The sequence below is a fragment of the Callorhinus ursinus genome, unplaced genomic scaffold, assembly GCF_003265705.2.
Source record: "Callorhinus ursinus isolate GAN/ISIS: 27379988/994484 unplaced genomic scaffold, GSC_fseal_2.0 scaffold13, whole genome shotgun sequence".
NCBI lineage: Eukaryota > Metazoa > Chordata > Mammalia > Carnivora > Otariidae > Callorhinus > Callorhinus ursinus.
Window position 1 is genome coordinate 41,972,472 of NW_027397075.1, and position 17,013 is coordinate 41,989,484.

Genomic DNA, 17,013 nt, shown 5'->3' on the forward strand with positions numbered 1-17,013 from the left:
AACTTGCATTCACATACCCACTGCAACCGGAGAACTGTTGCTCCCTGGAATCCCTCACAACACGCTTCATCTCTTCCTCCCTGGCCTCTAATGCCTTGCTGTTCCTCAGCCTACCCTTGCATTGGACCTCTTGGAGGTTGGTCTTGGCAAAGATTGGATTTATTTTCTATCCTGCCTTTGCTCTGACAGTCTTAACTGGTACCCTCTTTCCCTTCTCCAAGGGGCATTCTATTTGATCACAGTTGGTTTCTCTAATTCCACTTGCTATAATGGGTCTACCTCCCATCATGGAGCTTCCAGTGTGCCACAATGCATTCTTTATGGTGTTTAAGAAAATAAGAGACCTGGTTTCTAATCCTGGTTTTACCACTTCCAAGTGATCCTAGGTGTCTCTTACCCCCTTTTAACCTCAATTTACTCATCTGTAAAATAGGGATAATAACACTTTGCCTCACCCACCTCATAGGGCTGTTGAGAGGTTCATCTGGGATAACATATGTAGACACAGTTTGTGCAATATAAAACTCTTTATATAGGAGTATATAGGAAAGTAAGTGAAGAACCAGTTGCATAAATATTAGGGATTCAAAGCCTCCCTGAAGCACTCCTATGTTTCCTAAATAGGTATGAGGCAGTGCTGAGCACTGACTCAAGCCAGAAGGAGCATGCATTTCCCAGGGGTTTCTGATCCTCCAGAAGGTTTCAGGACAAATTTCTATTTAATCCTGATTGGTAGAACTAGAATCAAGTCTAGACTTTGTGCTCGATAACAAGTGGTGTTCAAAGGATAAACCAGTTATCTTGAACCTCGATTTTTAATTCTTTCAATCCTGTATTAAATAATTTATTATCGTAGAGATTTCATTTTTTTAAAATGGAACTGGGTTATATTTATTTATTTTTTTCTTCCAAATTTTTATTTAAATTCTAATTAGCTAACTTATAGTGTAATATTGGTTTCAGGAGTAGAATTTAGTGATTCATCACTTACATATAATACCCAGTGCTCATCATAACAAGTGCTCTCCTTAATATCCATCAATTATTTAGCCCATCCCCCACCCGCTTCCTTCCATCAACCCTCAGTTTGTTCTCTATCATTAAGAGTCTCTTAGGGTTTGCCTCCCCTCTCTCCTCTCTTTTTTTTCCCCTTCCCAAACATTCATCTGTTTTATTTCCTAAATTCCACATATGAGCGAAATCACATGGTATTTGTCTTTCTCTGACTGACTTATTTTGCTTATCATAATACACTCTAGCTCCATCCACGTTGTTGCAAATGACAAGATTTCATTCTTTTTGATGGCTTAGTAATATTCCATTGCATATATATATACCACATCTTCTTTATCCATTCATTAATTGATGGACACTTGGGCTCTTTCCTAGTTTGGCTGTTGTTGATCATGCTCCTATAAACATCAGGGTGCATGTATCCCTTTGCATCTGTATTTTTGTATCCTTTGGGTAAATACCTAGTAGTTCAATTGCTGGGTTGTCGGGTAGTTCTAGTTATCAAAGAGATTTTAAAATAAAGATTGGAGATTGGTAAGCAACCTTTATCCTTCTCTTCTAATAAGGTAACATTTATGCATGTGTGTGTTGGGGCGGAGGGCATCCCCTAAGAGCTGGAATCACATAATAATCTAAATATCCTAATTAGCCCTGTCTTGGAACATTTCAGCTGCTCATTCTCTGGTCACTGTCATACAGGACACTGTCATTCACTATGTGGAAGGTATAGGCTGGCGCTACAGTGCACTATAAGAGTAAATAACCATCTGGGAGAACCTGGGCCAGCGTCTCAACCCAAACCTTGACAAGCTAGGTTAGAAACCAGGAGCCACAGGTCGCATTTGTCCTGCAGATATTTTGTTTATTTCATTTTTGCTCTTTGGCCTTCATAATTTCCTCACCATGTTTTAGTTTTGAGTTAGTTGCCACACTTGCCACTTTAACATTGGGAGATATGACATAGAAACCTAAATTTCTGGGGCACCTGGGAGGCTCAGTTGGTTGAGTGATATACTCTTGGTTTTGGCTCAGGTCATGATCTCATGGGTCATGAGATGGATCCCGGTGTCTGGCTCTGTGCCCAGCGGGGAGTCTGCTTGAAGATTCTCTCCCTCTCCACCTCCCTACACTCACTCTCTCTCTCTCAAATAAATAAGTCTTTAACAACAAAAGAAATTCCTGAATTTCTAAGCTCCTCTTGAAAATGGAAATATCTAGCAACTGTGCCTCTAATGGTAATTATGGGATTTGGACATAACAGAGTAAAACTCTTCTGTCTTACTGTCTCACTAAAGCTCCTTAAGCACAAGTACAGTTGTGTTAACCTTGACAGAATTTCTTCCCAGGTAGCTACCTGGTCCATACTCACTTTTAAGTGAGGAACCTATGCCTAAGAAAACTAACATCTTAAAAAAAGAAAAAAAGAAAAAGAAGAAAATTAACATCCTTTTTCCAAACAAGCACAGGGGAGGTGGGGGTCAGGCACTCTGATCCCCAGTCTTAATTGGCCTTCCATCCTCTGATTCAGTTTCAGCGTGGAAGTGTGAGGGATGGAGTGTATCAAGTAGGATAAGAATACACCACTGTAGTTCCCAACAGACTGGGAACTGCGAAGCAGAGGGCTAGAGGAAGACAGAAAACTCTCTAGAAAGTCAAATGTGTTTTCCCGCCCTCATGGTCCTTGGGCAAGGGGAAATAGTTACCTTTTCCAGAAGTACATAATGACAGGGAAGAGAGACATGATAGTCCCGTGGAAGATGTTCCGATCTAGGTGGCCCTCTGCAATGGCAGCAAGGATGGCATCCTTCTGGGACTCAGAGATGTTCACCTACCCATAGAGTGAGAGCCTGTTACTGGCAGAGGCTCCAGGGAAGGCAGAAAACCTCTCCTGACCCCCAGGACCTATAAGACCACCCCCTCCCCAGAAGGCAGCAGCTTTTCATGCAACTGCTAGGTGAAGGACATATGGTTGACCCAAGACTTAGGAGGTGCTTTCAGAGTTCTTGTGGAAGAAATGCTTCTTGGCAAAAGCCCAGAGAGGAGTGGGAATCCCCCTTACCCTCAGCCTTGGAGGGATTTCAGAATGCAGGTAGAGCTTTAGGATGATGTTAATTTTGGACCTCATTAGGACCACATCATTCTCGTTGTATGCCCGATTGGCTTGCAGCACCTGAGCTGAACTCACCAAATCATTAAATCTAATGAAAAGAAACAGTAAGTAGGAAATCAGTGAGGAGAAGATAAAAGCAGCAACTAAATAGGGCAGCCAGCCCAGACCCATTTCTGACCTAAAAATGACAGGGCCAATCCTGGGCCAGGTTGCAACTTAATTCATTCAATCATAATGCCTCCATAGGCAAATACAAATTGAGCACATACCATGTGTCAGGTAATATGCTAAGTACTTCTTTAAGTGTATTTCTTTACCATAAACTCCCTTATGCATCCCATCCTGCCTCCATCCTGACCTCTGTACCAGTTTTGCCTCTGAAGACTTTAAGGGCTAAGGGTTATCTTGCTCTTTCTTTCCTCTCCTGTGCTGATGCTCTCACAATTACCACCACTCTTTGAAGCTGCATATTACTTAATTTTTTTATTATAGTAAAATATATGCAATATAAAATTTACCGGTTTAACCATTTTTAAACATACAGTCAGTGGCATTAAGTACATTGACTTTGTTGTGCAACCATCAACACAATCCATCTCCAGAACTTTTTTCATCTTCCCCAGCTGAACCTCTATGCCATTAAACAATAACTCTCTATTCTTCCCATATCCCAGCCTCTGGCAACTACCTTCTGTCTCCTAGCAACATACTCTTTTACTAACCATCAAATACCTGTCAGTTATACCTTATCTTGATTTAAGTACGGTTTATTTCTCTCAGGCCTCTTTAAATCTTAACCATTTGAACTTTTCCTAAGAGTAGAATACCAAGATTTTCCCATTATAAGCTTGTTTTGCATATCCACTTATTTATTCCATCAGTGGACATTTAAAAGGGTTTACTCTGTGCCAGGTGCAGTTCCAAGAGCAGGGATTCAGCAGTGAACATGGTAAACAAAGTGCTGCTTTTGTTTTTAGTTGTCTAAATGCACTTCTTGCACCTATCATCCTACTTCTTAACTCTCGTTTGTGTTTTGTCTGCCATCCGGATTGGTTTGCAGGATCTTAGCGAATAGAGAGCATGTCTTTTGTATCTCCAGTGTCAAATCCCGTGCCCAAGCAATCAGTAAGCATTTGTGGAACTGACCCTCATTGGGGTGCAGTGGAAGACCTCCTAACCAAATTCCCCTAACTAGTGTGCTGAATGACCAGGTGCTCTTCTGAAAACACACCCACTGATGCCTACGACATGCTCACTATATACACACTGGTTGTACCTTCTGTAATATACTCTCACATTTTCCCAGTGAGTTGAGGCAAATATATACTGAGAATTAGTCATGTTTCTTCTCAAATATTTTTGTCTGTGGTACTTGTTACTGTAATTGGTAATTTATGAAAATTGATAAAATATGAACATAAAAGGAAAAGGTATTTGTTGTTTCTGTGAAAATAAATTTGAATGTATTGGAATGTTCCAGTAAAGGCAAGTTGCTTTTAAAAAAGTTGCTATTGAGTTAGGTGTGACAAAGCAATTTAAAACCTTGAAAAAACAAGTATAAAAATCCAGAAGGATTAAATTGCCTTTAAATTCTCACTCCACTTTAAAAAGAGAAAGTTTAGAATTAGCAGATAGCATTTTGGGTATAGTTTATGCAAGAAAATTATGTGGATCTCCAATTAGAGGAATGGCTTTGACTTTACATCAAAAGTTTGACAGGTGAGTGAAAGTACATTAGTATGATTTAACATAATAATATCTCTTTAAGTATGGATGTTCCTCACAAAATTAAAAATAGATTTACCATATAATCCCACTGCTGGGTATTACCCAAAGAATATGAAAACACTAATTCAAAGAGATATATGCACCCCTATGTTTATTGTAGCATTACTTATAATGGCCAAATTATGAAAGCAGTACATGTGTCCATTGATAGATTAATGGATAAAGAAAATGTGGTATATTTATACAATAGAATATAACTCAGTCATAAAAAGAATGAAGTCTTGCCATTTTCAATCACATGGTTGGAGATAGAGGATATAATGCTAAGTGAAATGTCAGTCAGAGAAAGACAAATACCATATGATTTCACTCACATTTGGAATTTAAGAAACAAAACAAAGAAAAAAAGAGACAAACCAAGAAACAGACTCTTAACTATAGAGAACAAACTGATGGTTACCAGAGGGGAGGTGGGTGGGGGGTAGGTGAAATAGGTCATTAGAATATACTTATCATGGTGAATACTGAACAATGTATAGAATTGTTTAATCAATATATTCTACACATGAAACTAATATAACACTGTATGTCAACTATACTGGAATTAAAATTTTAAAAACCTAGTCAACCAAAGGCAAGCAAAAACAATAATAATAATGATACACAATGAGTGAAGTAATATAGAGGATTGAATAACCTGTATGTATGTACAGGAGACTTCCAACTTATATCAACTTAAATATCATTTATGCATCTCTATCTTTATTTTTAAATTAGTTTAGAACTTTTAACAGTTCTCAAAAAAAAAAAAAGCCCACCACATTCTAAAATATAGACTCATAAGTCATTCTACTTTAGTACATAAGGTACCTAATGTAGTACCATCATTTCTATGGGGGAAATGTATTCCAAATTTCAAATCGGTATTTCAGGAACATGCCCTTCCTGATAATGGCAAAGATGTTCCCATTGATGAGGACAGAGAAAGAAGTAGAGACTCTTATTTCTTTTAGAGTCACTTGTTTCTATCTGCAAATGTTCAAGAAAATTTTAAGTCAATTCTCTCTTTCAGATGTGCTAGACTCGTGTTCCCACCTGTGCTGCACATCAGAATCACATGAGCAGCTTATTAAAGTACCAGTTCCCAGGCTCTACACTGGAACAGTGAAATCCAAATCTCTGGGACCTTGGCATTGGCAGTATTCACAAGCCCCCAGCGACCCTGATGTGCACCAGTGTTGAGAACCATTGACTAACTTCTTTACCCCAGTATGATTGTTTTGCAAGTTCAGGCCCTGGGCTCACAAATTGGAGAGATTTACACATGAGACACACGTGGTTAAGAATATCTCTAAGTAGAGAGGTGCCTCAGTGGTTCAGTCACTTAAGCACCTGACTCTTGATTTCGGCTCAGGTCATGATCTCAGGGTTGTGAGACTGAGCCCTGTGTTGGGCTCTGCGCTGGGCATGGAGCCTGCTCAGGCTTCTCTTTCTCTCTCTCCTTCTGCCCCTCCCTGCTCAAAGAAATATTTCTAAGTAGAAACCACACTAAACAACAGGTAAGAATAATCTGATCCAGACCAGAAAGATGTTTTGCTCTATATATTTCACCAAAGCTGTAATGGAATGACCTCCAACTTGCTTTTTTCATAAGATGCATGAATAAAGCAAGGAATAAATAAATATATATATATTTTATTCCTATATATTTGTTTAATGTCATGCATACACATTTAGACACACACAATTTTTATTATTATAATTCTTTGTTCTAACTAAGGAACTATTGGCCCTATGGTGCTCCATAAGAGATCTTCTATCATATTAACAAATAATAAAAAAAAAAAGTGCTCCACTTTCTGGGTATAAATATCATTTCAATATTTCAATCATTTCAATATTGGCAATTCCAGAATACTGAAGAGCTTCTAGGACCTAAAGGGAAGAATGGCAGAAATTGATACAGTGACAAACAGAATTCAGTGAGATTTTCAGTTGGAGATTGCTGCCTGGCAGGGCGGAAATCACTGTGGCACTTATAGGCCACTCCAGACTTTGCTGGATGGTACTAATCAGGGAAAGCCATGATAGGAAGAGATGGGAAACTTACTTCTCCATTTCAGAAAAAAAATACAAATCATTGATTGCAAAGTTGACAATGATAATTCTGTGGCCAAAAATACGGCGCCTCATAAGTATTATATCACCATTCTCAAGGTCTGCATTCCGGACGTTTGTGGCATATGTGGTTGGGCGTCCTGATACATTTGGTGATGTGGAGAAATCTGAGAGAGAAAGAAGAATTAAAATCTAGTTTGATGAAGTCACTCTTAAACTTGAAGCCTTTGACTTGGGCATAACTAAAATGAAGAAAGGAAACTGTGGACCCATCTTTGGGCCTAATCCAAATAGTGATTTCCTACCCTTGGGCTCAACGTTTTACTTTGACTTGAAGGACTGATGAAAAAGCAATCTGCTCAGATGGTATGACCACATACACACCAAAAAAAAAAAAAAAAAAAAAAAATTAAACCAGGAATGAAAAGTGTTTTCCTGGTGCGTTTCTCATGGACATACAATTGTACCAGTATGCTAATCCCTAACATTTCTGCAGAAACTGAATATGCAGATGTGACCTTCAAAATGGAGTCTGTAGTTCTGATGATGCTTATTCTAGGTTTATCAGGGAAGTAATTTAGAAGGAAACTGGGAAAGCAGCACAACAAAAAAGCCAAAACATCAAGAGTAAAGAAGTTTATTGAAATAGAGAGTAGGGCAGTAGAGTAGAAAACAGACAAATGAGTAAAGAAGAAGATAGAAGATTCAAGAAGGTTTGGATTGTGTTTCAGAAAAACAAGACACTTATTTTAGAAAGTTTCTTGACTAGGATATATACAAAGAAACCCATGCATAGGGATTTAGGGCTGCGAAGACAACAGTTTTAGGTTGTATCTGGCAAGTAAACCCTGGTTAATTGCCTGGCTGGGTTTAAGAAAATTGTCTAATCCAGCTCTAGAATTTACTGTTCTTCCTATAAAATTCATTATTCTGGATATCCGTTCAGGAATCATTGATGTGGGTATGGTGCTTCCTATTGGTGTAAGTGGAATTCCTTTTGGAGAAGTGTTATATGTAAAATGGGAGGGTACTACAACATTGAATAAATAGCTAGCACGTCTTATGCTCCAGACCCTGTGCTAGGTCCTAGGGTTACAGCACCAAATAAAGCAGAGCCTCCTCCTTCCTATCCTAACAATCTCTATCTCTTAGACTTGAGTTCGAAGGGTAAAAAAAAAAGTTTGAATAGTAGTGGAAGTTGGTATGATGGTCAGGGATTTTAGGAAAAGAGTGTGCTAAATCCACTCAAGAAATCTAGGAGCAGTGATATACTTGCAAACCAGCTCTGGTAAGGGTGGGGGAGATCTGATTTGCGGTATTTGCTGATTTCTATAATAAATACTTCCACCATAGTTGATTTCAGCTATTGATGGTTCACAAAAAATGTCCTGAACATTTAACAGTTGACTCTCAATTGGGTTAAGATTGTCAGCTTGTATTATTTTTTTTAAAAGCAAGACCCAGTTCTATGCTAGCTTTAGCATAGAATTTAAGGAACACTTTAATGAAGGGCAGAAATAGGTTATAAGTAGAGGAACTGAAAAAGATACCACATGCTAACACTAATAAAAAGAAAGCTGGATTGATTATCTTAATCTACAAGGTAGATTTCAGAGAAAAGAATATTACCAACGATAAAGTATTTTTTGTAATGATAAATGGGTCAATTGATTGAAGGACATAACAATCCCAGAAAAGTCTAAATGATAGTGAAAGAAAACAGACCACTGGCAGGTAGATCTCCCACTGAGCTACAGAAGCACTCTTCTTGGGCTGTCTCATACAAAGCTAAGGATGTGGGAAGCTGAAGTAGGGTGAAATTAGACTTTCTACCATTCTGGGGCATAAGGGTTTGAACTAATTTTATTTAAAAGAGGAAACAAAAGAGCTAGAACTATTCAAAAATCCTAAATGTTTGTGAAGCAGTTCCTAAAACATACATACAAAAACTTTTGCAAATTAGAAAATATCATAATATTAAAATTAAAATTCCAATAGAAAAATGGACAAAGGACATAAACAATTCAGAAAGGAATATGAATGACCAGCAAATAAAGGTACTCAATTGCTAAAGAAATATACATACGAATGGCACATTAGTTTTCATTTACCAGACTGTCAGTTTTTAAGAAATGCTTAATACCCCAGGTTGATGACAATGTGGCACTTACTTATACTGTTGGTAAGAATTTAATTAGTGTAATGTTTTTAAAGCGCTGAATTTTAACTATTTTTTTTTAAAGAATTTATTTATTTATTTGACAGAGAGAGAGACACAGCGAGAGAGGGAACACAAGCAGGGAACACAAGCAGGAGTGGGAGAGAGAGAAGCAGGCTTCCCGCTGAGCAGGGAGCCCGATGCGGGGCTCGATCCCAGGACCCTGGGATCATGACCTGAGCCGAAGGCAGACACTTAACGACTGAGCCACCCAGGTGCCCCTGAATTTTAACTATTTTTAGCCATTTACCCATTTCTCCCATTTTAGGGAATTAATCTCATAGAAATACATGATTGCAAAATATGTACGTTTTGCAGCATTATTTGTTATACTGACAATTGAAACAACTCAAAAGTCATCAAGAGAGATGAAGGTGATAGGCATTGAGGAGAGCACTTGATGTTATGAGCACTGGATGTTATATGCAACTGATGAATCACTAAACTCTACCTCTGAAACTAATAATACACTATGTTAATTAATTGAATTTAAATTAAAAAAACTCAAAAAAATAAGAGAGATGAGATTTGTCATTATCAATTCCTCCAGTATTATCTCAGGCACTTTTGTCATCTATTAATCTTACTTAATTAATCAAAATCATTAATCTCCAGTCCAACTGGCCTGATTGCCGTTCCTGCAATGTGCCATGCGCTTTCTTATTTTAGGATTCTATGCAGACCTAGGAATTGCTCCCCACCTATTTTGCCTGTCTAACTTGCTCATTCCAGAAGACAAATTTGTCATTTTCTAGAAGTCTTCCCTGATCCTCCTCCTTGACTAACTAGGGTCTCCCTACAATTACCATTGGGATTACTCACCACATAATAATAGCAATAACATTGGCTAACCCTTTTATAGTAATGGGTAAAGATGCTTTGTATGTATTAACTCACTCAATCCCCACAACAATCTATGAGATAAGCACCATTATTATTATATTCTGCAGATGAAAAAACTGAGGCACAGAATCTCTTTCACAAGGTCCTTCAGTTAGAAAATGGCATAGTCAAACCCAGGATATTTGGCTTCAAAATCTGTGGCTCTTACTTTCCGTCTTGCCCTCAAAATGTAAGTGCCATGAAGACCTATCCTATACTGCATGTTTACTACTGTATCCCCAGCACCTGGCAAAGTTCCTGCCATATAGTGGATTCTCAAAAAGTGCGTTGAATGAATGAATGAACTAACAAATGAAGTAGTTGAATAAATCTATACTATGGACAACAGTTTAGTGAAATGTAAGATCTTGCTGCACTGTAGACTAGTCATTTTTCACCCTTGCTGGCTCTGTCAGCAGAAGCCACTGGACTCACATTCTTTCTAAGCAGGCCTGAGCTTGGCTTTGCACCCAGGAACTAGAGTTCTTGCTAGACCCCAGGTTAACACAGGTATGATGCAAAGCAACAGCTCTGCAGCTTCTTACCTGCGTTAACCCCTGTGTCTGAAATGTCAATAGGAAAGACGGTAAATAGAGAAGCGACTTACTTTCCTTGTTATTCTGTAGTTCTAGGTGAAGATATTCTTCAAATTCCTGGCGCTTCCTGGGATCAGACACAAATCTGCGGTATTTGCAAAAGCTCTTAATAAAGCAAATCATTTTCATCCAGCCTCTTCCCTGGGGAAAGAGAGACGGGTATGCCATAATCATTAGTATAGCTGCTGTTCCCTAGAAGTCTACTATGTGCCAGAAACTTGACATTCATTATATTTAATCCTCACAACACCTCCTTTATGAGGAATAATCTTTAGCTCCAATTTAAAGGTGAGGAAAAACAGAGAATTGCAAACCTTCTCCAAATTAAGTGCCTAGTGGGCAGAAGATTCTGGCTTTACCCAGGCACGGGGCCATTGGCAATGCTCCTTCGACTACAGTCTTTCAGCAGTAAGATTTGAGATGCCATGATTAGGAGAGAGAGGGTGAGTGCTAAAAATAGGAAGAAACAGGGGTCGGAGATAAGCATAACTCACAAGAAGGGAATAATGGCTCAGGCAAATTTGAAATGTTGAAGAAATAAGGAAATGAATAAAATCATTTCTAATCATTAAAAAGAGAAAGTATAATTACATGCACATACACACCACACACACACAAATGCATTTTATAAGTTCCTTGCCTGTTTCTTAATACCCAGTGGCCATTCTGTAATTCATTTACCCCTTGACAAATTGATATTTGGAGTCAGAAAGAATCTTATTGATCAACTAGTTCAGTTGTTTCATTCTACAAAGAGGGATCTTCAGTGTAAGCATGGCTTTAGAGGGCCAGTAGTGAAATACAAAAATCACTGGCTTTGGGATCAGAAACTTGGGAGTCTGGAGCTTAGCTTTTCTCTAATTGTGTAATTTGGGTCAATGTACTTAATCTGTGTCTCAGTGTTTCCATGTGTAAGAGAGAAACAATAGCCTTCAGGGTTGCGGTGAGGATTAGTGATTATATATGTAAACTCCAATGTAGTGCTTGGTACAAAGTAGGCACTAAATACGTGACAGTTTATTTTTATCTTTTCCTGTCTAAGAGCAACTGGAAGACTTGAAATTAAAACGAAGTCTGGTTCTGGGTGCAATATTCTTTTTAATGTCCTACATGAGTATTCACGGTACCCTGACACGGAGCTGACTCATGCATGGAGGGAAAAAAGAAGAGAAAGGAAGGAGTAGACATTTTCATATGGGCATAGTCCATTTTTATTTTCAGAAATATCTTAGCATGATTTTTGGAGTCAGAGCTGGGCTCAAATTTTTCTGATACTAACCAACTCTACAACACACTGGGCAAGTGATTATTTAAAAGGAACATGTATTTTTTTTCTCAAATCATATGAGGAGACTTTCCTGAGTAACATTCCTGTCTGGGAGGAGCATGTGTCTTACTGGACAGGCGTCTGAAGTGCACTGGAATTTACTGATGAAACTTCTTTGTAAAGACAATATTTAATTATTGCCATTTTCTTACAAAACTATATTTTGGAAAATTGTATACTGTCATTTAAAATGCTTTTGTGTAAACTGGAAAAAAATCCTGTATCTTCCCCTGCCCTTTTTTTTTTTTTTTTTTTTTTTTACTGCTGTCATGGAGAAAGAATGAGCTAAATAACTGATGAGTTTGGAAGAAGAAAATGGGTATGTTCTGCTCCCAACCCTCTGCATTCTCTATTTGCAGGATTCCTGTGTTTAGGCCTGCCCTTTGTCATTCAATAAGGGGTTCACCCAGGAGGCCTAAGTTGTTCCGTTATACCAGGGACTGCACATGTAACTAAGTTTAATTTAGCTGCAGAGAGGATTATTAAACCCATCTGGCTTTATGGCCAATCCATGTCCTTCAAACTAGTTTTTAGCAGTAAAAAAACCTGACATTTTGATCTCCATGTATCTGACCGCTATGTCTATCACAAAATTGGTTCTAGTCACAGAGTGAAGGCAAGGATTTTTCCTTAAATTCCCACCGTAACAATTTCTCTGAGCCTCAGGGTCCTCCTTTGTAAAACACGGAATAAGAAACATAACCAAAGAGTAAGTTGTTTGGGTAAATAAATAAACTAACAGGGAAACTCTTTGCATGGTTGACAATGCCTAAGCAGTGCTTTCCTTGTAACCCAGTGTCTTGTCTTCACTGTCTTCCTCACTGACCTGGGATTCCTGTAGGTGAGCTGCGATTTTTGAGGGCTTCTTAGCAGTTTGTACTTCAATATGCCCTTCCCGAGGATAAGGTGGGAACAGCTCTTGGTAATCTTTAAACCTGCCAGAAGGAGACCAAGAACATCAAGAAGGCAAACACCTGGTACATAAAAGGTAACAATCAAGGCAAAACTATCTCAGCTTTTGGAGGAAGGCAAAGTGGGAACTGGGGAATGGTAAGACACTCACAAATACTCTTCTTACCATTTCAATTCTTTGCTAATGTCAGCCTATCAATACTGTACTGTTGACTGTTCAGGTAAATGAACTGAAGTGTGTATGTGCACGCACACACACATGCATGCATACACATGTGCACAGGTAGGTAGGTAGAGGATTCAAGATAAATTTGATTATTCTCTTGTAGGGAAGCTCTGGAAGTGAACTGTAAGAATAAATTTGAGACTCCTTGAGTACTATGGCTTTCAGAAGCCAATGAGCAGCTCCAGAAAGAATTATTGCTTCACTGAGCAATACTTACCACTTTTCTTCCAGAGATTTCATGACAAAGCCCTGTAGCGTTAACAGTGTGGTTGTGCTGACATGACGCATTTGAGAGATTTCTTTGATAATAGGGGCATCACACTGCAGTATTTCTTCTAAAAAATGCAAGAGAGAGAAAAAAGTCATCATCTCCTTGTCTACTTTTTCTGAGGTAGCTGGTGTGTTCTTTCATCTTGGAGACTCAGTCCCTTATCCTTACTCTGGTTAGACTCTGAGCTCTCCAAAATTTATTTGAAAATCTCAAAAGCATAATTGTAGAGCAAATACAGTCCTGGTTTACTTCCATTCAAATTTGAAAAATGAGTGCTTAAGGGGAAGGAAATATTTAAAAGACTCATTTCTGCAGCTAGCTTAAAGTGTTTGGTTTAGGAAGAGAGCAGAAGAGTAAAGGATTAAAGTTAAATTGCTAGGGCAGATGGAGAGGGAATCCAAGATTACAAATAAGTATCTTGAGGGCAATATGATTCTCCAGGTGTTCAGAGACTATTGTGTTCATTAATAAGACTTGAAAACTTATCAAGGACAAGATCTGCAAACTCTTCTTTGTCTTATTCCTGAGAATCAACAAGTAAATATTTCTTACACATAAACATTTGCCAGTTTTACCTTTTTTTACTTTCATAAAATTTATAACCTTATCTTGGTTATCACAAACAAATACACACACACACACACACACACCCATTTGTTCCAAATTAAATTTGTGCCAAAATAAAAGACTTTATCTTCATTGCTTTGCTATAGATTTGTTTACTTCGAGGATGGGATTATGCTCACCTCCCTTTTTTCCCTCTAGAATAAGAGGTCAACACTTCACTTGCAACTTCTGTTTCTGGCCAAGATGAATTTACGTGGGTCAGATTGCCCTCCCTCCACAGGCAAGTAAACAAAATTTATTAAACAAAGATTTTCAGGGAGACAGTTCTTCCCAGGACAACTCTCTCTATAACCCATAATAGGTGAATACTCCAATTTTATACACAGCTAACTCTTGCTTTTGTATCTAAATTACTGTCCAGTTGATTTAAGGGTCAAATAACTTGAGTTTGAATTCAAGATTTCTGTGTTTCATCGTCCTCATTAGTAAAATGGAGATATTCATTCCTATCTTATGGAGATTAAATAAAATCCTATTTTCAGTGCTGAATAGAGTTAAATGAGAGGATCTATTTCACATTTAAGTACAAGTGTCTTGCGCTTGACTTCTCATAGTAGTATTTACTTTAGATTTATTATTGTTGCTCTCTCCTTTTATTGTCCCTCTTAATCTTTGTCTCAGTACTGCCCATGTGGCCACTGCTCTGTTCTGCTCTTTCAGGGGGCTCACATGAGACAGGTTCTCTGCCAAACTCTTCTCCTAAGATACTAAAGGGAGAAGGGAACGGGAGAAGAGGATGTATACCAGCTGAGGCTTTGCCATGGAAGAAAGTCTTGATTATATTTTCAAAGAGAGACTTGTACACTTTTTCATTTGTCTCAATACTGATCTTATGTATGGCTACCAGGAATTGCAAGGGGCTTTCAGCCTTCCGTTCTTTGAGGAACTCTCTGAAGAACTCCAAGTGGTGTGTATTTAGGAGGACTTCTGTTAAGTTTCTGGAAAACAAGAAAGCATCATTGGTGAAGAGAAAAGGATGGTGACCCCAGACTTTAGCCACGTGTGAAAAGTGGAGTGAATAAATTGGTTACTATGCCTATTTCCTTGGAGATAAATTTAAACTTTTATATAACTACCCTATAAACTTTTATATATCTATCACCTTTTAGTAATCTCTTCCTCTAAGCATGGTCCAATCATTTGACAACCCCAATAGAAGAGGAAGAGAGGTATTTTAAAGGAGATAATGTCTTTTTTTCCAAGGAAACCCTCTTTTTACATTGTCAATTCAAAGCAACCTCTAACTGGCACTCATTTCAGTGAGGCAGAGCATGAGTGATCAGTTGTTATTGATCAATATTTCTAAATTTCTTTTACTGACTTATACTTTCACATTTTCTTAAATATAGGTGCTCCTAATGTTTTATCCTCAATCTTCTTTACTTTTGCTTTATGATTTTTTTCCCCCTGCGTAATGTCTGCATCCTCTGGGGTTTCAGTTTTCATTGCTATGAGGAAATGGTTTCATTTTATTTTGACTTTCATTGATAGCCTATCTCTAGTTCTCATGACCTCCATTTCAAAATTTCAACTGTGCATTCAACTTCATCTTTGTCATAGTTATTATTTAAACCTCTATACACACATCCACATGTTGTCCAACTTATTCTTCCTCCTTTATATACCTATTTCATTAAGTATGATGTTAGCTGTAAGTTTTTTTAATAGATGACCTTTATTTGAATAAGATGGTATACTTCCATTTTAATTTTATTGAGAATTTTTATCATAAATGGGTGATGGATTTTGTAAAATGCTTTTCATTCACCAATTGGGATAATCATGTGGAGGTTTTCCCATTATTTTATTAATATGGCATATTGTATTAATTGACTTTTGGATGTTAGAGCAACTGTGCACTCCTGGGATAAATCCCATTTGGTTATGCTGTATAATATTTTTTATATCTTTCTGGATTTGGTTTGCTAATATTTTGTTGAGGATTTTTATATCTAGATTTGAGAGGGAAATTGGTAACTTTCATTTCTTATGACATCTTTGTTTGACTTTGGGATCAGAATAATACTTTTTTGACCTCATAGAATAATTTAGCAAGTGTTTCTTTTCCTCCATTTTCTCAAAGAGTTCATGGACTATTATTGGTATTATTTGTCCTTTAACTATTGCATAGATTTCTCCAATGAAGCCATCTGTATCTAGACTTTCTTCTGTGAGAATATTTTAAGTTACTAATTTAATTTCTTCTCTTGTTATAGATTTATTCACATTTTCTGCTTCTTGAGTCAGTTTTAGAAATTTGGTTATTTCTAGAAACTTATTAATTTCATCTAAGTTGTCTAATTTGTTCCTTGCATTTCTTCAAAAATCTAATTTCTGTAGAGTCAGTGATTATGTTCTCTTTCAGTTCAGATTTTGATGATCTGTATCATCTCATTTTCCCCCCTTGGCCAGTATAGCTATTGGTTCTTTTTTTTTTTTTTTTATCTTTACAAAAAACCTACTTGTGCCTTGATTTTTTCTATTTTTTTGTCTACATTTTGTTGACTTCCACTATATTTACTTCCTTCTACTTTCATTGAGTTTAGTTTGAATATATCATTCTAACTTTGGTCTCCATTGTTTCTGATGTGAAGTAAATAATCTTTTTGTAGTTCCCTTGAATATAAGTCATTTTTCTCTTGTAGCATTTAAGATTTTTCTCTTTGTCTTTCAACATTTTGACTATGATGTGTCTAGATGTGGATCCTTTGAGTTTTTCCTACTTGGGATTCATGAAGCTTTTTGTATGTTTTAATTAGGGCTTTAATAAAATTTGGAAAATATTCAACCTTTATATGTTCAAAAAATTTTCTGCCCCTCTCTTTCTGGGATTTCCATTATTTGCATGTTGGTGTGCTTACTGGAGTCTCTCAAGTCCCTGAGGTTCTGTTTATGTTTCTGTTTCTGTTTCTTTATTCTTTTTTTCCTTTAGACTGGATAATGTCTATTGAGCTATTTTCAAGTTCACTGTTTCTTCTGCCAAA

The 17,013-nt window shown here is 37.4% G+C and overlaps 1 protein-coding gene across 3 annotated transcripts in view; it reads right to left on the minus strand.

Moving 5' to 3' along the window:
* The window catches only part of RGSL1 (regulator of G protein signaling like 1), a 110,841-nt gene that overhangs the window by 10,653 nt on the left and 83,175 nt on the right, over window positions 1-17,013 (minus strand). For all 3 annotated transcript variants that reach the window (XM_073900146.1, XM_073900145.1, XM_025878082.2), the window contains exons 12-18: window positions 14,774-14,967; window positions 13,349-13,466; window positions 12,820-12,928; window positions 10,678-10,807; window positions 6,963-7,137; window positions 3,074-3,212; window positions 2,718-2,842 (exon numbers count right to left, since the gene is read on the minus strand). In XM_073900146.1, the coding sequence (XP_073756247.1) occupies window positions 2,718-2,842; window positions 3,074-3,212; window positions 6,963-7,137; window positions 10,678-10,807; window positions 12,820-12,928; window positions 13,349-13,466; window positions 14,774-14,967 (990 nt within the window). The remainder of the gene's footprint in view (window positions 1-2,717; window positions 2,843-3,073; window positions 3,213-6,962; window positions 7,138-10,677; window positions 10,808-12,819; window positions 12,929-13,348; window positions 13,467-14,773; window positions 14,968-17,013) is intronic.